The 23,668-nt window shown below is 44.7% G+C and overlaps 1 protein-coding gene across 1 annotated transcript in view; it reads left to right on the plus strand.

The window, feature by feature from the left end:
• Positions 1 to 23,668, plus strand: part of sowah (sosondowah) — a 90,327-nt gene that overhangs the window by 34,380 nt on the left and 32,279 nt on the right. Inside the window, exon 7 of the mRNA XM_066746157.1 lies at positions 17,073 to 17,087. Coding sequence (XP_066602254.1) covers positions 17,073 to 17,087 — 15 coding nt within the window. The remainder of the gene's footprint in view (positions 1 to 17,072; positions 17,088 to 23,668) is intronic.

The raw sequence follows: 23,668 nt of genomic DNA on the forward strand, positions 1-23,668 counted from the left end.
GTGGCCTCCGGCACTCGATCACCGACCCGAGACCGCCTTAATTTGTATCAAAACATGTCATGGCCGCCACGCGAGCGAGTTTTATGATGCGTTATCCTACGGGATCCTCGCTCTCTCTACTTTTCTCTCAGCTATACTCTTTCTCTATCCCTCTTTATATACAACCAGTCGCAACGTGCTACGCATGTGTGCAGCTCTATACGCCTCCTCCCACTGTCGGAATTGACCCTAGCCCTACCATCCCCCGATACTCCATTTGCGCCACTCGAATTAATTAGCCGGATCGTATATGAATCTGTTTATTAAATTAACTGGTTTCATGGGTTGTGCTAGGATAAAATATCGAATTAATCCTGCGATCCTTTCATACACTTCGCGTAACGTACTTTATATAAAACATTTCTGCAGGCGTTCCGTCACATTTATTGCACACAATACACACTGGCTAATTTTCTAATTACCAGATACAATTATTTCACGGTAATTACGGATCAATTATCGTCTCGTACACATGTCAGAGACGGAGCTTTCGCTAATTGGAGTAAGGATAAATTTGTTTTAAAAGTGGATTCGGGGGAGATAACAGATTGGTCGCAGTGGGAGCTGGCGTCATATTTAAAATAATGCTGAGCTGCAGTTCGCAATTAAGATATCGTCTACGCAACTGCAACTGCATCGTTATGACCCTTTTCCTGTCCTGTCGGGCTTATTCCCGTCGTGGACTGCACTCGTGCAGTGATAACCAGCAGCTGCAGCCCTTGCGCCCTCCCCTATCTCGACGATACAAATACTATCGCAACGCCTCTCGTCGCCTGTGTGTGCGATATTTTGAGTATATTGTTGTTACGCTTATCGACAAGCCAGAAGCATCGTTTCGCCATTTTCACATCGCTGAACCTATAATTCTCCAATGCATCGAGTCTTATCACCGTGCTTATTTTACAAATTCATTTGGAAAAACCACCAATAGAAAAGCTCTTGAAGCCTTAATTTCGTTTTGCATGCAAGAAGTATCGTTTCTATCAAATAAAACACTTCTTAGCACTTGTACACAATTACATATCAGAATTTTTAATAGCTGCAGCTGAAAGCGAACGCGAGAGCGTTGTACCATTAAATCTCGTGATTGATTAAAAACTTTTAGTGATGTCCTAGGATATTTTTTGCCCCATAGTTTATTCGAGCAGTGGAAGGAAAAACAGGTCATTTTTATACAACTTATCGTTTGAATTAGTCTTTGAATCCTTCGTTCATAAGTGTTTTTTTTTTAAACCTAACGTGACCCTTTGAATATCTTCACTATCAAAAGCAAGAGAAAAAGATTTTGGTCGCACGAGATGGTCATTTTACTCGTCACGCATGCAATAGCCAATTTGCCCGTAAACCTAATTATGTCCAGGGCAAAAAACGAATCCTCTCAGTTGGAACGAAGCATTCTTTCTTTCAAACACTTCGTAAAAGATCGTTACCACTATTATTATTATCAGTTTTTTTCCGGTAGCTTTATATTTGCGATTCGTCTATTATCACCCGGCTGGATCGAATAAATAGACTTGGCATTCGTGTTTGAAAAAGTACATGTTGACAGAAGGTTGCAGGCATATGCCGTAGCATGGTCGATAGTTCAATGTGTCGTAGGCGAAAATAACGAAGCTGGCCGTGCACTGTTTATTCTCGCGGATAGGCTAGAGATGCCGGTCAATTTTTTCACGAGGATAGGCTCGTGTTTCTGATTTACGGAGGCGACTGTAACCCGAAGCCGAAAGGATCTGGACACCGACTGCCTTTAACGGTACTGACGCCCGTCCGCGTTACCATCGCTTGTAAATCCTTCGGAGATCGCGTAATCTCAGTTCCTTCGATCCCGATATCGGTCGACCAATGGGGAAACGTTATAACGGTTTTCCGTGTCGCAGTTATAGCATATATATACCCCCATGCTACTTAATTGTAACTCCAATTGTACGACAAGGAGCAGTCGAGGAAGTAAAGGGATTGTCTATGATGCTCCACTTGTAATCTCTAATCGTTTGATCGTTGTTCCGCCCAATGCAATTTTGTCGAATCCTTCTCGAACATCCTTGAAGAAACAACCTCGATTATTATATATTTATAAAACACGTGGAATTCTTTTTGTACCGCCTAGCAAAAGGAACAGGCAATCAAAACTTTTCTTGAAATCTTGTTTTGCCAGATTTAACGATACACAATAAAACTATACAGGTGCCGAAATTTTACTTGGCGCGTTGAGATACGGTGCGCTTTCGTCACTCGTCATATCGTGCTTTACATATGTATATAGAATATCCTTGAAATTTGTGTTTTTCTTGCGGAACTTTTTTACATCGGAAATAATCAAGAACGATAAATCGTGGTAGTTGGAGGTTGAACGAGGTCCATCGAATCTTTCGATGGTAGACTTACGCGTTGGGCATAAATATTCCTCGAGTTGCCTAAGAAGTAGCTGTGGAGCTGCCGCGAAGCCAATTTAGAGGCTGCTTGGTTAATGAGCAACCGCGGATGCCACACGCATCTTTTTGCGCCCGCGGCCCTCTGCCTCTGTGTGGCCTGCCAGCGCTTAACAAACGCTCGGGCACCTGGTTCCTCCCCCTGCTCCCCCCTCCTCCCCCACCTCTCTCTTTCAGCCACTTTTTTCCAGCTTCACCCTATTCCTAACTGGACCTTGTCCCCTGTTTAGATATTTTTTCACTTGCCAATAATTAATCTTTCTTCTCTAAAACTTGATGCAGTGCAAATTGCCATAAAAATTGAAAAAGTCAGGGATTATTTAGCATCTGGAATATTTTAAAATGGTTTACTCTGTGCGAGGCCTCGAGGCACGAATCATATTGCGCACGTTTCAGCAAATGCGTTTACTCTTCGCTTAATTGATGATCCTCGTTGATAGCTTTCGCATACTGGCAGAGGGCGTGTAGGTTAATCACGTAACGCCGGGACGATCGCAAATGGTTTTAGCCGAGCGCAGAAATGATAAGCTGTAAATCAGCGTTTTGGTTGATTTTCTGCGAAAGGCCGTATCGTTATCCGATTAAGAGATTTAGGCATCGGGTCTTAATGTTCTTAGACTCTCAACGTCCATCCAATTAATTTTATGACACATAGCACACTCGTTCCCTCCTACAGCTGCGACTAAGCACCCCTACAGCGCACTTTCTTTCGTGTAGCTCGCCGTCGGCTGTTTCGCATATATGCGAACCTGCGATCTCGCTCCAAAATCACACCTCAGGCCCCAATACAATCAAACTTTTTGCCATAATGTGGCGAGGAAAAACTCCCCTTATCGCACGGTTTATCTATTGCGAGACTCCCAGCTTACTGTGCCTTAAGCACTTCCTGCTATTACCATTGATGGATCGTTAATGGAGTCAGCTCTTCCAGAAACTATTTATACTCCCTTTCAGAAAATTGAATGATCCTCAGATAACGATATTCAACTTTTAGAAACATGCGTGGGATTTTTTTTTCGTATAAATATGTCAAAAATAACATCGCTCTCAGTAATGGATAACTCATGCTTGAATCTTTGATAGGCACTATTAGTGCAGGAAATGCATTATATTTGCTTTGGAATGCATTCGAGACATAGAGAAGGTATTTGGAATACACGACAATGTCTGTTTCACTGAAATACATCTGTTTCACTGACGGATGTAAGAGCTCTGGCACAGCAAATTGTTTACTCTAAAAATAAAATGATATTTTCTCAGCGAGCAGTACCGTCAAATATTTGGAATCGTTCGAGAACCTCGTATGCGTGAATTAGTGCAGTTGATTGCATTTTCTTCTTTTTTTCAGTCCATTAAACTTTAAGATTTTTTTATACTGCAGATATAAAAGTTGGTAATTATGTTTTTTCATGTTCGGACTGTTGATTCCAAAGTTTTGCTACCTACTTCAAGATTGAAATAACGCGATGGTTCATTACCGTCGTAAAACAATACTGGCTTCACACGAATACGCCACATTCTGGAGAATTCCCAAGTACCCATTCGCGCCAATGAAACGGGAACCAGCCAGCCATAAGCGTTCTTTTATTCGTCGCAAAACGAACACAACTGGCTATAACCGACTCTAAACTACCAATTGCCTGCTTGACAATCACTACACCCACTTTAAACTTTCCATACACAACGCTCCAACACCAAATATTATACAAGTCGTTGCACATTTGGGAAAGCACGATTACTGGAATTATCGTAGCGCATAGATAGCTTTTATAAAAAGAATCATTAATCAGTTTGCCATTAAAGCCGTTCACACATAGGATGACTTGTCAAGTGCGGTATAAAAATTGATTTTTTCTAGAATTTAATAAGTGCCACGAATAATAAGTTACCATAAATCTTTAGTGCGAAAGATATGCTTGATTAATTTTGAGTCACTCGATGCCATGTTTCGCAGAGACGATGGCTAGTTGTTATAGGTTGGGACAGATATGCAATGGCACATTCGTGCGAATATACCGTGGACACGTACATATATGTGTATATACACACGTCTACAGTAGAGCGAGACATACGCGTGCGTGTCTTGCGTGGTTTATACGGGACAAACGAGTGAGATAGTGCAGCGGTGACAGCGGCAACGAGGCGTGCATCGGTTAGTCTCGCCACATCGAGATCCTAACGTATATATATGTACGAGCTCCTTATGCTAGAATCGTTCCTTTCCTACGCACGTGCTCTTTAAGATGAACCCGATTGTACAGCGCGGAAGAAAACTTAATTGGCCCTTTCAGATAGATTGAAATTAATTATTCAACCTCCGCAATATCTCGCCGTTCTTCCCTATTAAATAGACCAGCTTCAAGATCTTGTAAACTAATTTACCGGTTCCTGTTTATTCTTACCATCCATTCAAATTCCTGTGTAGATCTGCCGTAATTTACCGAAAAACAAAAGCGTGGACGTGAGTCAACAAGTTAAAATTGCGAAATGTCTGCTATTTGTCACATACCGAAGTATATCAACAGAAGGATCAATGTAAAAAAATACCAGATACATTTTCGAAGAATGCTATCATAATTTCAGCAGCGTTTACATTTGTTCCTCGTGTAAGCGAACGCTCTTGCCCGAGAGAGAAACATCTTCCACTCGAAGATACATTTCCCGACAACGGATTTACGCGCGTGATACACGAGCACGCGTGAATCAATGTTTATTTCCTCATAATACACGTCATGCTTGCATGCATCAGTATACATAGAAACGTATCGCATAGTCCCCGCGAGTATTCATATTTTGTTGTCGTACGTATCTATTTTCATCCTATAGGGAATTCACTTTTCCGATCTCACGGGCCTTGGAGCATTCGAGCTATTGCTCGAAAATTGTGTAAAAGGCAAATGGTACATGCGTACGTTCTGGAGAATAGAGATCGATCGAGATTTGGTTAATTGGAAATATTTGCTGGTCCTATGCGTTGTTTGGCTGATTTTAATGAAGGAATTCGAAAGAATATTGATCGTTCGAATAGTGGATACAGCGGCCTCCGTTTTGCATAAGTATAAGGTATCTATATATTTCGTTAGTGCAGGATACTCCTAGGAAGGACTGCAGCACGAGAGAGAAAATCCTTGGAAGGCCATACATTTAGCGTACACGCGTACTCGAGGGATGCTGATGCTCTTTTTCCTGAAGGATCTCGACGAGGAGGCCGGCAAAACATCAAGGCCTCGAGACTCTCCAACCTAGTATGATATTTCTGCAGGATGGTCCTCCTCGCACAACGTCCCGTCGAGAGGCCACTCGACGATATGTTTGAGAACGCGGCCTCTCAGTTTTCTCTCGAAGCTTAAAACAAACAGCTCCTTCCATCGATGCTATAATAACCACCTGCTCCTCGCACACACTTCTTCTTTGCTCCTCTCCTTTGCTTCCTGGATTTTTCCCTTTTTTTAAACTCCGCTTCTTTACTTTCTATATCCTCGTGTACACCATCCCTATTTTGCCAAACTCCTTTCTTACTCTGGCACAACGTCCACGCTGTATTTACTTCTTCATGGTATACTTTCTGTGCCCTCTCTGCACTTGTGCCATATCTGCTCGTCCGCGATCGCTCCAAACTTATTCTTTCTTCCTTCCTTCCTTCTTCCTTTATCCATTTTTCGCCAACATTTGGCCTTTTGGAACCGCCACAAGACCGTCGAGCCACTCGTTTATCTTGCTTGACGAGGAAAGGAGGAATTAACGAGGAATTAATAGCGGATCTCAATGATAAATGATTCCTGGAGCCAACCACCCCGGTTGCTGCCCTAATTTGTCTAATTATTTCACTTAATTCCCTCCCGCGCAACGACAAGGTTTCGAGCATCGCTTAAAGAAACGAGACTAATTAATAGCGCCATTAAATCCTGCGAACCAGACTATCTTTTCTAACGAATTCTTCTAGGGAATTTAACCTGGATAAATGAACGCATGCGATGTAACATAAATTGCAGTAAATAACAATTAGGATAATTATTTGACAAATGTTGGAGATACCGTTGGGCAGTTTGAGGAATAAAGCTGCTTCGGTCAACTAGTCGGCATTAGCCGTTATCCTCGGAACTTTACTTTATGTTGTTTCTAATAAAGGGACACTTTGCAGCGGTCCAATGAAACTCTTGTCGTAATAGCTTCCCAAAGCGTCGTTTATACTGATCGTCTTTAAGCTCAGTGACACTAAAGTCGCATGAGTGACATCAACTACGAAATTCTCTCATCGCAACTCGTTAACAGCTTCCTTCATCCGAGCCCTCCAATTCCCATAAAGTCCCCTGCCATTTTATCGTCCTTATATCAACTGGCTGAGATTTGATGTAAAAAGGGAGGACAACTGGGCTTCTGCCGACGGCCATAAAACTTCACAGTCCGTTCTCGCTTCTTCCGGTTCTCTCGTTGAGAACGCCGCCGTTTATCGTTTTCGGATTAAAAGAGTGAAAATAGTCGAGTTATAGCGGCACGAACTAAGAGAAAGAGAGCTAGAGAGGGAAGGAGCATAAGATCTTATTTTATCAGGGTCGATCCTTTGATATTCGTTTAACTACATCCCTCCTCTTGCACGTTTACTTTTCATCCAATTTAGATTTCCATCGTCGCGCTGATATTTATCATTTATACCATTTGTAGATCTCTTACCGAGATAATCAAAAGATAAATTTTACCAGGGCACGAAATCATTCAATTTTCTTCGTGCTCGAGATATTAACATGGTGGTCTTCAAACGAATGCAATTTACAAGGTGCCATTTAAAAAGCCCTAAGTTAAGTTCGTCAGGAAAATATATACTAACGTTGCTACATGAAGTACCAATTAAGTTAAGTAACAATTTTGTAGCAGGTGCCTTATTACCCCGCTCCTTTCATTACTCATTTAGAAATTATGTAATAATTTGTAAAAGTAATCGTCTTTCCTTATACTCTTATCGAATAACATAATAAAAATAACATTTTGCCACTCCAAAAAGTTTAAAATCATAATTTTTTCATTCGGAAATTTGATTTTAGATTCCGATAATGGCAATCTCAATTATCCACGTCATTATACCGTCGGGCAGACGAGTGTATCATGAAAAGTTCGCTTTGAAGATAAATTGGATATTGCGTTTTAATATATGTATATATAACTCCATAATCGATACATCATCCATACCACTAGCAATATTCAAAATCCCATACTAGAATTGAACGAAGATATCAGTAAGCTGTGTCGTTGATTCGTCATGTATGTCCCAACTCGTTAGAGTCAGTAATTATTTTTCGCCAAGCTCCTGAAATGAATTGCGACTCCGAAGCTGAGAGGATGGAGCAATACGTGATTCGAACATTATCCGGTCGAAAAGCGATATACGAGTCGGTAATGGAGGAAAAAGAGGAAGGGAGAAGAAGAAAAAAGTATGTATGATAGGGGGTGGGTGAGGGTGTTGGGTGGACGCGTGCGCACGGCTGTTACCCACAGCACTTCTCAGCTGGCGCGTTCCATCAGTCACACGCAAATAACTCACTTCCCCTTCGCGCGTTGGAGCGCACTCGGTAATTTATGTCCGCCAAAGTCCCATCGCTCTCGGCCCCGTCGACTTCTACACCTTTACCAGACTCGCGCGCTCGCTCACTCGCGAGCCGTGAAAGTAGATACATTCTGTTATTTATACTCAACCCGCTGCCACACAGCTAAACCCTGAATTGTCTGGAAAGCCTCGCGAACGCCACTTTGCAACGAGATCCACATGCTAATCACATCGTCTCTCTTTCTTCCCTCTTGCACTTCCTTCCATACGATACAATATTTCATTAAATATTCATCCTCCAATCACATTTTTCTATTAATAAAACACACTACCCCCGCGATGGCTTCTTATGATGAAAGTTTTGCTTGATAGAATTATGCGGAATCTGAAAGAGAGAGAAAGAAAGAGGGGGGGGGGGGGAGGGGGGAGAGTTGAAGAAGAAGGGGAAAAAGTGGCGAATCTCGTAAAGTTGTCAAGTTTATCCGTTGGCGATCTGGCTGCTCGCACTTCGGGGACTAGATACGCCTTCGACATCAGCCTGGCAGAACGAAGCGGAGAAGGAAGGAGGAGAGAGGATTGGAGTACAGGGAAGAGTCGGTTAATTCTGGAATCGTTCGTCAGCGAGGCGTGCTCGAGAGAGAGAGAGAGAGAGAGAGAGAGAGAGAGACTGTTGGCCAGGGGTGAAGCAGCTCTTTCTCGACTACTATACCACACTGGTATATTTATTGGTGACGTTATTTTGGTATTTCGTTACAGCCAACGTCGGCCAAGAGACTCATTCGATCTGCTGAATAATCGTCACCATTAAGTAGTCTGTCCTTTCACTCACCGAGTCTGCTCACTGCCTTTTCGTTAGAAGACTTGTTGAGAAAATGAGATCGGTGTACATGGGAAGTGGAAACTGTTGGAAACACCATCCACGAGGAGCACCGGAACTTCTTAGCAGAGATGGAACGACCAGGATTCAAGCTATGACCGTTACACCGCCAATTCTCCCTGTGATGAACTGCTCTCTACTCTCTTCTCCCTCTCTCATCCTTCTCTTTTTCTCTTTCACCTTGTACAAAAAGAAAATGCCGACAAAAAGCCCCGGAAGGTTGGCAGATTCTGCCTTTATCCCAATCCAGACTAGCTCCACTCTTTCCACAATCGTGCCAACCAATTAGCTTTATCCTGCTTGACTAGCATTTTCCATTTCAGCTGACTCCTCTCCAAGAACTCATCAATCTCTTCGTTTCTTCCCTCTAAATAGAATTGCACGTGCCATTGATTCCTTCGTTTTTATTATTAATTTTGCAATTACATACCGACAAATTCACGATCCACCGTATTGTAAAATGACGTGTGGATCGAATAAAAGATACGAGTGAATTTTTCTGCGGCGGGCAAAGAGCGTATAAGCTGGCTTCTCTTGGAATTTCGCTCGTAGGCGGAAACCTGGTCGACGAGGAAAGAGCCCTCTCGGGGAGAAAAAACTGTCCCCGTGGAGTCACCGCGGGCCATTATGTACGAGGATTAATGGGGGTGGGGGTATGCCAGGTTTTTTGCGGCTTTCTTCACCGAGGGTGGCCGCCGCCGTCACGTTGACGAGGAACGCGCAGCTGGAAAAGCCTCCATGGAAAGGTAGAGGACCGAGGAGATGGAAAAAGAGGTGGAGGGGAAGAGAGAGGGAGAGAGAGAGAGAGAGAGAGAGAGACGCGAAGGTAGCGAGTGAAAAGGGAGATTTGGATGCGTCGAGTGAAACGTGGAAGAGACATTAGCGAGAACGAGGGGAGAGGTTGAATATGGCGGCTTGCATGCTTTTGCTCGACTCCTATATATTCCGTTCTCACATCAGCCTACACGTGTCCCCGCGTGTCTCATCGCTGTTACAGGCCTGACATTCCTCCATACTTTGACTCAACATCTCGCGCTACGCACGCTATTCTTTTACCAAAGAAATTCGCGTATCACCAGAGCGATGCTTCGCAAACAAACGCGTAATCCTTTCGTCGCCTCGAACCACAGGCTTCAATCCTCCGGCGGATGTTCCCCAAGAAAATTAATGTCTCCGACTGTCCGACCTTTGCTTTAAAATAACGTCTACGCGAACTTCTCGTATGTGTGTGTCTTTTTTTTTTATTTTCATATATTTTTCGAGTTTTTCACCAAATTTTATCCTTCTTCGTCGAATTGATTTATTTTTATCAGATGGACCAATAGCGGGTCGTTTAGACGAAGAAAAAACGTTCGCGGTGAAATATAATGCTGAAATAATGTATCGACGTAAATCTCTGCTGTAAGCGGAGAGAGAAAGAGTAAAAGTATAAGAAGGGGTTGGAAAAATATGCGAATACATATGTGTTTGCGTTAGCAGGACGGTTAATATTTATACAACATTACGGCTCGCTAAATGAATCTACACCGAGTATTTCAGTCGCTCTGGCTTTAGCACTGACGATAAATTGTCATTTAAATAGTCGGCTGGGCCGAACGGAACAAAATATTGTCTTTTGCAAGGGAGGCTGAACTATTTTCTTATCTTCCGGAGAGTATAAACGCGATAAATTTGACGAATTCCGTTTTTCAACGCTGGTTAATCGAACGTTTGGCGCTCCCAGCGTAAATATTAAATTTCATCAAATAGACAAAGGATCAAGAGAGCACATATTTGCGTTCCATTAAAAAAGCTGCTCGGGTTCGGCAAAGCAGAGCCGAGTAAACTTCATCCAAGATTGGCTGAAAGCCGTGGTAACACGGGTTTAAATAAGCTCGCGCGATTAAGCAGGTTTGAATGAGCGGCCGAGCTCATTCTGCCATCCCGATGCCATTTCTCTCTATCTCGAAGGGATGTAGGAGAGAGCAATTGGGAAGCTCATGGAAGAGCAGCCGAGCTCGTACATCAGAGCAAAGTGGAAAGAGCGATTAGCGCGACTCGCTGTCAAAACATCCTCTCGCAGCCGGGACAGTTTCCCCTCTTTCCCCTGCTCTTTCGCTAGCCCAGACTCGGCACGAAAGAGAGAGAGAGAGAGAAGAGATCGGTGAGAGTGCATCCGTGCACTCCGAGAACCAGCCACCCGTGTGCACTCACAGCAGTTCATCACTCCCGAGCGGACACGTTTGCTGCAACGCTCGCACACGCCGAACGGAAACCGAAATATTGGCCGAGGTGCAGTGTGAGCAAGAAATAGATAGATAGATAGATAGATAGAGAGAGAGAGAGAGAGAGAGAGAGAGAGGGAACGCGAGAAAAGGGAGCGTAGCCAACCAAAGCGTATAATATATTGGTTTAAAAGTACCATTTATTTAAACGGTATTTACCGTCCCACCACGGGACGAAAAACACGGCCTCTGAAAATAATAACGGTGTTAGCGGGACCGCCCGTGCGCGAGAACCGCACACCGAACCAATTGAATCAATCATTCCCGAAAAGAGCTCGCGGAGCTCCCCGTTACGGATCGGGAAGCGAGGCTGGGTGTCGTTAAGTGGAAAAACACCACTTCATCTTGCCCGATAGACTCGACTGAATTAAAGGGATGCGGTCTGAAACGCGTCGACGGCTCCTTCCTTCGATCCTAATGTCTTCAATCTGCTGGACCAGAAGGTACGTTTCCTTATACTAGAAAATCCAGTTCCTTAATTGGATCTTATCTCGCAAACGGAAATCATTATTAATACGATAGCTGGGAACGAAAAGCTTGAATAATTCCATCCGGAATTCCTTTGGATGTGAAAACTGTCATGATTCTCAGGAGAGTGGAAAAAAAATTGTAATTTAATTAAAGGAAATTTATTTAATGTACGAGGCAGATGGCGTTTTTCGTGCACAATCGCGTCAACATTCGGGTGAGGAAATAAAGTGGTGGGAGGGGCATTAATGTGTTAACGGCTGGAATCCATTTAAATCGTGAGTCTCGACGGGTACACACAGTTTTAAATGCGAGCGCGCGAGGATCGGGATCGGTGCATTCTTCCACGACTTTATTTATTGGCCAGTGAATTTTCGTAAGCACCGGCAAGCGCGCATTCGCGCATAAAGCAAGTAAACATAGTGGCGAAATCTTGATAAAGATGAAAATTTTCAAAAGAAAGGTATAAAAATAGGGTTTCGTTAAAATTCCACGGAGAGTCGAAGAATCGACGAAACGAATTCAGTCTCGGTCGACGGATCAATAATATATACCTATATATATATATATATAGTTGTTATTCGAAAGAGTGTTTCTAATTACACGGAGGAATTGAAAATTATTCTTATCACATATTGCATTGGTTCCGGCCGAATCGAAAGGATCTCAATTAAATCATTAACGCTGCCCGGCACCATCAACATTCCTTCAGGGTTCAGTTATTCCTACCAGACGCACATAGGGACCACAAGAATCCCTTTCGACTGGACGATCCTCCTCGGCCGGTGCGTTCGAACGCAACTTTTTGCCAGCGCGGCGCTCGCTCAGGACGAAACGCGGATCACGTTTCGCCGCGAAGCAGTGCTAGCAGAACGAAACTGTATGAATAGATATGCTGGCCAGTACTGCAGAACGCAAAAGGAAGAGGATCGGCAAACCGGCAATTCAGCCACGCCAGCATCGAAAAGGAGATAGCCATCGCAAAAACGCTGACAGATGAGCAGATTGATATGTCATCTTAGTTTTGCGAATAGCAAAAACCGCTTTGATTCCAAACAGCATTCGTATCGTTCAGCTGCTCGATTCGAAAAAAATGGGAAAACAAAGAAAAACAAAAGAATAATGGAGAATACCGTTCAGCTATATTTTATTTCGTTTCAGCCAACTTTCAATCTGCGAGTATGGTAAATGGTATTGTTGAGAGGAATCAACCGTTCGGTTTGAGGATAATAGAAGAGGTGGTATGCGTCGAGCGGACGAATGGGACGGTAGCGGACGAAGAAGGTGGATTAACAATGGCGCAAATACTGCTGGTGGGTATGGTATGCCCGCGGGCGCACACGACGCATAATTAATACCATGCTTGGGTACCGGCACGGCGTGGCGCGGCGCGGTGCGCGGCGCACCGTCGAGACTTGGACGAGAATGGGGAAGGGAATGGGCATCGGGGCGAAGGGCACTGGATGCGGCGCGCAGGATCTTGGAACGAAGGAAAGAAAGCCAAGAGGGGGGAGGGGGGGGGGGATGGAGGACCCGAAAGGAGAGTCCGGGATGTCCGCGGGAAGGAGATTTATGTGGCTCCTGATTGAATCGTTCTCACTCGATCGCGCTGCTTGCTTTTTGCTCCTCGTCTCCTTCCCTCCCTCCCTGCCCCCTAACCTACAACCGCCACGACCTCAACCACCGGCTTTCTCCATCTTTTTCCTCCTCCCAGTCGTACCCAAGAGGCACCGTGTGCCCCCAATCACGACTCACCCACCCTGCCAGCTTATCTCGGCGTTCCTGCCAACATCCACCGACCGGAGGGTCCTCCGAATCTTTCCTCTACATACCGAGGACTCTTTCCGCTTCGCGGATTTTCTCTTCCTTTTTAGCTCTAATCCATTAGGAAGATTCTTTTAAGACCGTAGTTTTCCCGATCGAAGCTTTATTACTCGTAACGATCTCTCTCTCTTGATAATCTATCCTCAGATGATGGACAATTAATTTACTTCCGTAATCACCCGGTTGCTTCTTGCGTAGCGGAGTCGTCCAAGTTGGTGGATTGTCGTTGCACGGTGCGCGGTGAATTTCTGAAACGACTGGAGCGCACAGTCTACTCCATTGTGATGCCACGCTTTCGCTCGGGGCGCTCCGTTATAGCTAGCTATACGCGGCGAACGGAAGCAAAACAAAAGACGCCGAAATGCGTTCATTATTTCGAGCTAATTGGCGGTGCCTTTACCCTCGAGCTAAGAGGGAACCAAGCTCTACTCCTGCAGGAGGGAGCTACCCGGGCTCTATCGTACTTTCAGAAGCCGCTTTGCTTCTCTGCCCTGCTCTCTGCTTTGCTCTCCTCTTTCTCTCCTCTCGCTCGAGCAAGACGATTCGCCGTGAGGCCACCTTGCTTCTCTCTCGGTCGGGCAGAGCGAGAGGGGGGACGGGGAAAAAAGAATCGAAAAGACGTTGTGGCTCCTGTAACCCGTACCTGTATATCGTGGATATACCCTTTAAAAGTCCCTCCCACTGATAATAACCAATCACCAAGATACAACCTGACAACTTCTCAATTTTACAATCATTGGAGTTTCTCGATAATACGAGTGACATTGTATCTGCAATTTGTATTATATGAAATATATCGCAATTTATGTAGTTTTTACACAAGTAGAAGATAAATACAGTAAACATTCGTCGAGAAAATATATCGCGCGTGCACCTGTCACGAGCAGCGTAAATGTTGTTTTTTCGCGAGTGTATTTGTTGGTCGTACGTCACTCCACTCTCCAAAAATGGTCGGCAGATTTTGTCTAGTGGAATATAACAGTAGCAGAATAACGTGACTGAAAAATTGCAATACCGGAAAGGGTAATATTTGTACCGAGGCATCTCTCTGGGTGAAAATATTTCCTCTTCATTAGTAATTATTTAATATGCGCATACTTGCCAGCTTTCACGAATAGCGACGAATCACTTGAAAATGAAAAACGGAACAGTCCAAGCAACGCGTGGGAGATTAATTATTAGCATAGCACGGTACGTGGCTTTGAAGAAGTATTTTATCTTTTATCGGTACACCTGTTGAGGGTGTGGGGTGGATCTACCGAGGGATTAGATTACTAACAGTCGTGTTTGGCGTGCCACATTAAGATTCTGAAAAGGTTTAGAGGCGGAAATCTCGGTATGGGCCGTAGAAAAATGGGACCGGCGCGTAACGGGTGGTTCATCGAGAGTCCTGGTAGCAGCAGTGGCATTGCTGAGAAAGAACATAAATTGGTATGAGAATACAGCGCATGATAAGTATCGCGACACATGTCGACGTAAGTACTGCGATCAATAAACGCGAGATGTTCGTCTTGCGGCACTCTGCTGGAAGTCGGATGCTTCCATTGAGGACCGCGAAGAAGCCTGTTGGAATTTTCTACTCGGCTACCCTGCTACGCGCACTTCCTACTCAACATTTAGACGCCAGGTGAAACAGCGCGCCTCGGTCTTCCCAGCCAGCCCCTGGCCAACTTATGCCAGGCAATCAGTTTTACTAATATACAGCACCGCTGGATCACTTCCCTTTTTCATTTTACACGTGTCCTACTCTCCTGTACCCCATTGTGCCTACCACCGTATCCTCCAAGTCCACACCTTGTTCACCAGAGAAAAATATCCTCGGCATTCCACCACTCGTGATATCCTCCGACCCATCTTTGACTATCGTTATGATCTCGTGTTACAGTTTTGATTTATCACCGCGCACTTTCTGAATCTCGGTTTGATACAAAGTCCCATAGAAATAGAGTCTTGGATTTATTCGAGTGCTTTTTGAAATTACATTCGATCGGATCGTCAGAGTGGGGAAAAACCGTTTGGATCGTAGTAAAGTGTTGCTGTTCGGCTTTAGGTGAGGCGATGTAAACTTGGTTGGTGGAGATTATATGCAAGCACACACACACACATATATATATATATATATATATATATACGTAAGTCTATGCGGAGCTAATACTCGTGGCAATAGAGTGCGGTAGGATACTATGGTGCGTCGCTGGTTCCACAACGTTGGTGGACAACGCCACGTGATGGTAATGGCCGCGATAATTATTTAGATAGCGGAGGATATATGCTTCCTAGCGCAGCATGGGACCCAGCGACGTCGTTTCCATGGTGCCCCGTTGCCTGGGACGTGCACGCCCGAAGCCACCGATGGCATAGCCAGCACTACCACCATCACCACCACCACCACCGTCATCCTCATTGCCACCCATTCGAAATGATCGACCCTTCATTCGGCTAACCCTCGTTATTCCCCACCGCCAATGTTCCTGCAAATCGTTCCTTCCTCTCTCACCTCCTCGCCGTACGTAGAACCCACCCTTTGCCGTATTCCATAAAATTATACAAGCGCTATATCGTTCCTGATCACGCCGAAGAATCGATCATTGAAAAAGAGTGGAAAAGCTCGTGTAAATATTCGTGCGTCCCTTATGGTGCTGACCCGGCCGGAGCGCGTAGCGTGACCCTCTTGGTATGTGCGGGGTCCCTTAACGGTACCATCCTCCCCATCGTCATATGATAAAAAACGAGCAATGAATAGAACACGAGCTCCGTGAATACTCGTGGGCGGCTCTTCGAACCGTGCGACGCGGACGGTTTCGTCGTGCGGATCGATCGCATTCCACCCGCTCCTTCTCGATACCCTGACGCGATCAGGATTCCACTCCCCAACAATCCCCGCATTAAGCTGTCAGATCGAGATTATGCAATTGCTTCTCGGGCCCGATCCACAAGCCTAATTAGAGAATCTCCGAGCTGATCAAAGAGCGCATCAATTTTAACCGTTGCCTAATTGCTCTATTTATCCTCTACTGACTGATCAACGATTGTCACCGTTTACTTAACATCGATGAAAATGTTATTTTCATCAAATTTATTCAGAAAAATTTCTGCCGTTCGAAAGGTATATAAAGATCCTCGACTCGGTTTATATAGTCTTTTGGGATGGATTGGACCAATCTAGACTTATAACAGGGCATTACTTCCACTCAGTATACCTAGGTTGGTTGAATCCAAACAGAGTCTCCGATTTTCGCATAAATCAGGCCGGTCCTCTGGTACCCCCGCGTTCCACCCACGGACAGAGGAGAAAGGTCGGATGGAGAAGGATAGGTCGAAATAGAAGGGGATACAACGAGAGAGAGAGAGAGAGAGAGAGAGAGAGAGAGAAGCCTCGAGCCGAGGAGAGCGCTATTTTATTGCCGGCTTAATAAATGGAGTCTCCTTTATTTGCTCGAGGCAGCATCCGCTTGCAGTTTGCCAACCTGTTTGCTAACAACAAATTAATCGGGTGACGTACCCCGCCGCGTCTCTATAAGTGTACGAGGATAAGCTCGGTGTGCGTGAGTTTTTCAAAGACGTGCGTGTGTTGAGCCATTGCTACATCGAACCTCCTCCCACTTGGTCGAGGACGACAGGCACGTAAGGAGAGTCCGACAGCGGGCGTTCCTTCACCCCTCGCGAACCTACAACCTGCAACCTGCTGGCTGCTGCTGTCCCTGAACAGGACTCTCTCCTCGATCCCGCTTGTGTGTGTATTTATCTGCACTTGCGTACTTTGCGCGTCTCCCCCCCCCCCCTCTCTCTCTCTCTCTCTCTCTCTCTCTCGATATGTACGCATACGCATTCGCCAATCTGTAATTCATAACGCGAAGCATTCGCAGTTCTTGCTGCCTTCGCGCACTCCTATCCAGCAAAGGGGACTTGCTCCATTACCAGCCGCATCCCGTGGGAATAAAACCTGACCTAGCCAACGTTCCTCACCCTGGCAAAACAATCCAGCCTGCAGAAACGAGTCTTCCTTTGACAGCTACGATATCTTCGACAGACCTAAGATTTATATCGATGCTGACTACATTTCCGAGACACGGGCATCCGCTATATAGCCGTATCCAAAATATTTAGCAATTTTTTTTATAAACATTGAGTTTCCTCAGCGACGAATAAAGATTTGTTATTGAATACTGTTTGAGCTTGACCAATACCTATATATAGATATATTTGTATTTTATTCCGCAAGAATGATCTGAATTTTGTGGTGATCATGGTCGATCGTCCGAAGGGAAATTGAGCTAACTGCGACGTTGGATGGGAGCAGAGGGAGTGTCTTTGCGCGAACGTTCCAGGGACTATATCACCTGCGACGGACAGCTCGGCTAACAAATGATTCCCCTAATTCCCTTTTCATCGCGTATTCGCATAATGGTCGTTATCGTCCCCGACCCACCGGGTAGCGCTGATACTTCGAGATTACCATATTTACGACGAGTGCCGTTATAGAATCCCCTCGTAACTCCACGTATGCTTTGCTCCCTGCGAATAATCCTCCGCTGTCTATCCGGCGCAAGCGAGCTTTCTTACATCCGACTTATCAAAATCTCATGCACCGTCGAGGCTCTTACCATTGTAATATATACCTTTTATCATAATAAAAAAGAGTAATAATCAGAAGAGACACGATGGAGATAGAATTTTTGTAGAATTTTATTCCAAGTTGTCGCTACACGTTCTTCTATTCGCGTAATGAAGGCTTGATAATAGAGGGGGGGGAGAGATTTCTCAGTGAGCCAAGGGACACAGCGGACGATTTAATTTGGAACCAAAGCACGTGGGAATGGTCGAACTGGTACGCAAGCCTCGCGACAAGTTACCGACGTTTCGATACATTTCTATTAAGCGCAATAAAGTTTCGGTCCCTTTTTGCCAGTCACATTTCAGAGATGGTGAGCTGGGACTCGCCTCAATCGCCGAGTCTTATCCGGTTTCATCGGAACCGGGGACGAATAGCGCAATCCTCGCTTTTTCTCGCCGCATTTTCTTACCCGCCACGTTCCATCACGACTGGCATCACGATAGATACGGCCATGAACGAAAAAAAGAAAACAAACAAACAGATAGAGTAAGAAAGAGGTAAATAAGGGGAGAGGGGTGGATTTACTCGTTCGTGCACGAGTCGCGAGAAGAATCTAACCAACGACGCCCGAGGGACTTTGAATTCCACCACGAGACGCCTCAACTCTCTTATGTAACCAAATCTCGACTCGAGGGAGAGGAGCAAAGAGAAGGGGTAAGGGCAAGAAAGGATTCCAGGCTATTTATGCCTCTCGTGCGCTGGACCGTATGCACCTGCTGATGCAATCGATGCCTCCGTAATTGTTCGCGAAATTCTCCTAGATTCCTTACAGCAGCGCTATCTCGCAATTCTCATATTGTCTTTTGCATGGTATTTAGGTAGATGTTAATCGCGGAATTGATTCTAGATTCCTCATTGGTGATTGCACGTTCGAAAAATTTTATTATTTATTTCTTCTTCTTCTTCTCAACTAAACCCCAGACACCTTGTGCCACACTATAAAAGATGGCTAGCTTTACGCGATTCCCCGCAAAATTAAAATGCCATTCTTTTGCAAACGTTGTGTTTTGAATATTATTTTTGCACTATGACCTTACTATTGATATAGTTGATTAGATTGATTCGTTTTGTGTAATATCAGACTCGCAATTTTACAAATCCTCTTTATAATACACTCAATCACACAGATAGTTGTGATTACTATGAAAGCCATTTCTAACAATGACTCTAAAAAATATATATATAAATACGCGATCATGATACTTCACAGTGCATAATTAGTGCAATTATATAAGCAATTAGTCAACTAAACTCATAAGGCAATTAGTCCCAGTCTCCCCTAATATAGATTTGTTTATTTGTTTGATGAAAAATCGTATGCTATCATTCTATGAATGCTGATTTACATTTGGCATACAAATAGCATACTACCTTGATTAACCGTAATTACTGATTGATGAAATTTACTCATTTTTTCTATGGATATTATTATATGTCCTTTTTTCGTTGTGGCTTTGGAGAGTAGAAAAATTCAAGCAATGTGAGTTTTGCAGAAATCACATTGATTTACGACTGAGGTATGTGGGCTTTTGCGCGATATTACGTGAGAGAAAGGAGAAAACATGGTAAAGTGGCTATAATACACCTGCTGCTTCGATTGGAAAAGGCAGAAATCCAACTCATAGGCGGTCAGTTCTGTGCCGGTAGTATCGGACCCTGTACTGGTCATGCGTCGCAACTATAATTTGAAATAGTTTATAAATCCTATTCAATTCAAATTAAGGCTCCACTCTGTCGGATGAATAAAAGATGCACTCGTACCGCGCAATAATGCGCGTGCGCAGGGCAAATGGAACCCCATTATGCTCGATCGTCGTGGGTTACTCAGGGACGGATTGCTTCCCAACACAATTCCTCAGCAATATCTTCGTAATTCCTTCGTTATCTCTCTTACCGATCAAAACTTTATCTCACCAGTATATAACTTCATGTATCATCGTTTCGTAGCAATTTAAATTTTAAAATCGTGCTGTATTTTATTGTTATTATATATATATATATATATATATATTTACATTGCTTTTAGACTGTACAGCTTAGTTGCTTTAATAATGTTGATAACTTTAATAAACGATGAAAAGGTAGGATATTTTATAGATATACGGAATGATAACTCTGGTGGATAATAAAGACGAAGATAATTTATTAATTAGAATCCGCCCCTGGTTTAACCGCTCGGTCATCTTACAACATGCGCGTGTGCAAGGCGCCATCGGAACCGCACTGGTTAGACTCTCAGCTGGTTCGCTCGCGATCGCTAGTACCTACATAATGCATGCCAGAGTGCTCATAACTCACATTGTTATTTAGACCCTCGTTACATTCAATTTTGTTGGCCAATGAAGAAGGGAGCTACAATGCGTAACGTACCTCTAAATCAGTGCTTCTCCTCATTTGCATTTTTCTATCCAACGAATGGTGACAAGAGACACGAACGAGGCAGGAGAAAACAGCCGAACAAAATTCTCGAGTATTATGAGATTTGGCCATATGAAAACTAGGGACATTTGCGTGGAGATTCGCGATCGGCAATCCAGAGTGAAGTGGCTGCACTCGGCTAAAATCTACGCTTTTGCAGGTGGATACTGCGATGCACTCAACGCTCTGGACGCTGTCGTCATATTTTACCGTGAAAAATCCCTCTTCCCCCACTGTGTCGTATGGCAAGGGGGTGGCGGTAGAGGGAGAGAGAAAGAGCGAAGGTGCGTAAGAGCAGCGTTATAAAGCATTACAAGGAGTGCTGTTAACGTCCGTGTCCAATCCGCGAGCCGCTCAAAAATAAAATACAAAATAGCGCGCGACAACGCTTTGTAAAGCTTTCTGTCAAATCCATCGGGTCCTTCCCCCCCCCCCCCCCCACCCCGCCACTCCATCCGCAAACCTAGCTGCACTATCGCTCGGATATATTTTCCCCAGAACAAAATAAATCCTCTCTTTTTTCTCCGGGCCATCCCTGCCGCCGGTGCGGCGTAGATCCGCCAGTAAAAGGGTCATGATATAACGGTGAAAATCACTTTTTGTCACCCCGCTCTTTTACATTTTATTTCCTTCGTCTATGCCCCAGGCAGTGGGGCTCTAAAAATTTTCAATTCCCGATGCTTCGGCACTAGATCAGGTCAATATCGAGGGGATCGTCCCTTCGGGAAACTATTTTTAAATCACAATAAATCCAAGTTCCGCGCGAGCATGTATTAGCTTCGTTTCGAGAACATCCATGAAAATTCGTATAGGGATTATGACGTTTCTCGCGCAGGCCTGCCACACGTGTTTCTCGAATTTTCTGTAAACTGCAGGAATCGCGGGGTCGCGGAAGGAAATTCCCAAGACGAAAATCAATTTGCTCGAAGGCACACTTGGCAAGTGGCGGAGTGTGTTTTCATCCCGAGACAGGAGAAACAGCGGCAACTTTCTATTCGTCCCTGGCGCTGGTGCGAAGCGCGGCTCACGCGTACAGAGAGAAACAAGGAGAGCGTCCGTGCGGAGCGCGCGAGTTCAAGTCGCTTGAATTGCAAATCAAATGGAATACGTCCCGCGTGACTTCGTCAAGGAACATCCTGCTTATTTTCTACGCTTCCTGATGTACCGCGCGCGCGTCCCTGCTGCGCCTTTAACTCCATCCGAAAGAAACGAATTTGGCTCCGGAGCTTTGGTACCTGCAGCCTGCCGCCGACCAATAAATTACTTATGCATGTTTCTTTGTTTCTCTCGTTAATCCAGCAACCGTCGGATGAAATTCTCACTGGTGGATAACAGGGAGGGGAGGTGTAGAGGACGAATGTTAAAAATTCTTGATTGGCCAGGCGAGCAGTGGGGTGATTAGCCGATATAGATTTGCGGAAAAGTACCGGGGCAAATTTGGTTTCGTCCCGTTTAATCATGCGTCGTGGCCCGTTCGCGAGGCAGAAGGGTGGTTGGGGGATGCGGAGATGGTGAGATGAGAGAAGGGGCGGCGGCAATAGGCCGGAGCGGCCGTCATTTGTCAGGGGCTGTCGCGCCGCGAGCGTGTTTCTGTTCCACCAGCGCAGATAGCAGCCCATCCATAGGCCGTTCATCTTTATTCCTTTATATATAGGGGCCCCTGCTCCCCTAACCCCCTTTCCACCTACGGTTCCCATCCACAACCTCCACCTACTCCACTCTTCCGCGCGCCACCTCCGCCTCCACCCCAACCCCAACCCCAACCCCTGCCAGTTTACCAGTGCCCTACACGACTCCCTCGAACTCATTTAATTACAACAAACAATTTATTAGGTCCATTCGGGTTACGCCCACAGGCATAAAACGATGGTGGGGCCAGAGTTTGCGGGGGCGGCCAGGAGGGGCCAAACTTACTGACGGAAGCGCCACTCATCGGCTCGACGAACGCCTGTTCAATCTGGAATTATTCTGGCCCTCCCAGTGATATTCGTTCACGTTGCTCCCATTTCCGAAGCGCGCGATATTATAATTGACATTGATACGTAAATATATAGAATTTTTTCTGTACGCAAGATAGTGCCACACTGTGCGTCGATCAGCCGAGCTATATTCGATATCTAAATCTGCATCGGTTGTCCTCTTTTCCTCGACTCATGGTCACAAACTTTTTCTTACGATTGTATTCCAATGACAATTAAACTGAATAGGCGAGTAATCATTTTTAAGATTGGACTGTATATATAAGGCTTTTCATTTTCATTAATTATCGGCGGAAACGAAAAGTGGAGATCTGATAGCTAACGTGAGACTCTGGTGCTAACGGCTTCTCACCTGATCAACAACGGATCAATTATGTACCAGTGAATTTTCCTCCGAGGAAAAATTTCCCTTCTCCTGTCCTCTCAACCAAGTTCTTCTCACACGCGTCGCACTAACGCGAGAAATCGGCGTAATTCATGATCCGTTCATGTGGGTAATTGCTTCTCCTACATTTCTTTCATTTTCTGCTCGAAATCTAATCAAAACACGCTTGCGTGTGGCAAATGAATTTTCCACGGAAACTCGAGTCATTTGCTATCGGCGGAAATCTGGGTGAAACTACCAATTATTCCCTATTGAAAAGCTCATTACTATACACTCGTGGAAAATCCTGTTTTTTCAAACAAGAGCAGAATTTCATTCGACTATTGAATGCTGATGTGAAATTTCAACAACTCGTACCCTTTATTACTCTATCCATCCGCGTTAATCCCCCGGAGCAAGAAAAACGTTGCAGCTGTTATTAATATTCTCTGAAAACTTGTACAAAAGGCGTAATAAAGCTTTGGAACAATATTTTACTTTTCTTCCTTTTTTCAACGAATATAGCTATATAGATGTATGGAATAACGATCGAAACTAGGCAGCGTTTAGTTTGAAATGAGAATATCTTGCATTGCGGGAGATGGAGTCAGTGGGTTTTACAGTAAGATTGAAGGGAGCATGGGCACTTTGGTGCGTGGGAGTTGAACTTTGCCAGACCTTTGATCCGTAGCTGCATGCAGCCATCGGATATGTAAAGAGACATCTCCAGCTATACCAGGATAAGATTCGTCCAGGTTATTCATCATCCAAGCGAATGTTTGAATTGTAGCATGATGCTTTTAACGGCTCTTTATTCTCCACCTCACCTATGGCCCCGGCCTATACCACCAA

This window comes from Prorops nasuta, unplaced genomic scaffold, assembly GCF_024137725.1.
Source record: "Prorops nasuta isolate Cenicafe-Biocafe unplaced genomic scaffold, Cenicafe_Pnas_1.2 PNAS00003, whole genome shotgun sequence".
Classification (NCBI taxonomy): domain Eukaryota; kingdom Metazoa; phylum Arthropoda; class Insecta; order Hymenoptera; family Bethylidae; genus Prorops; species Prorops nasuta.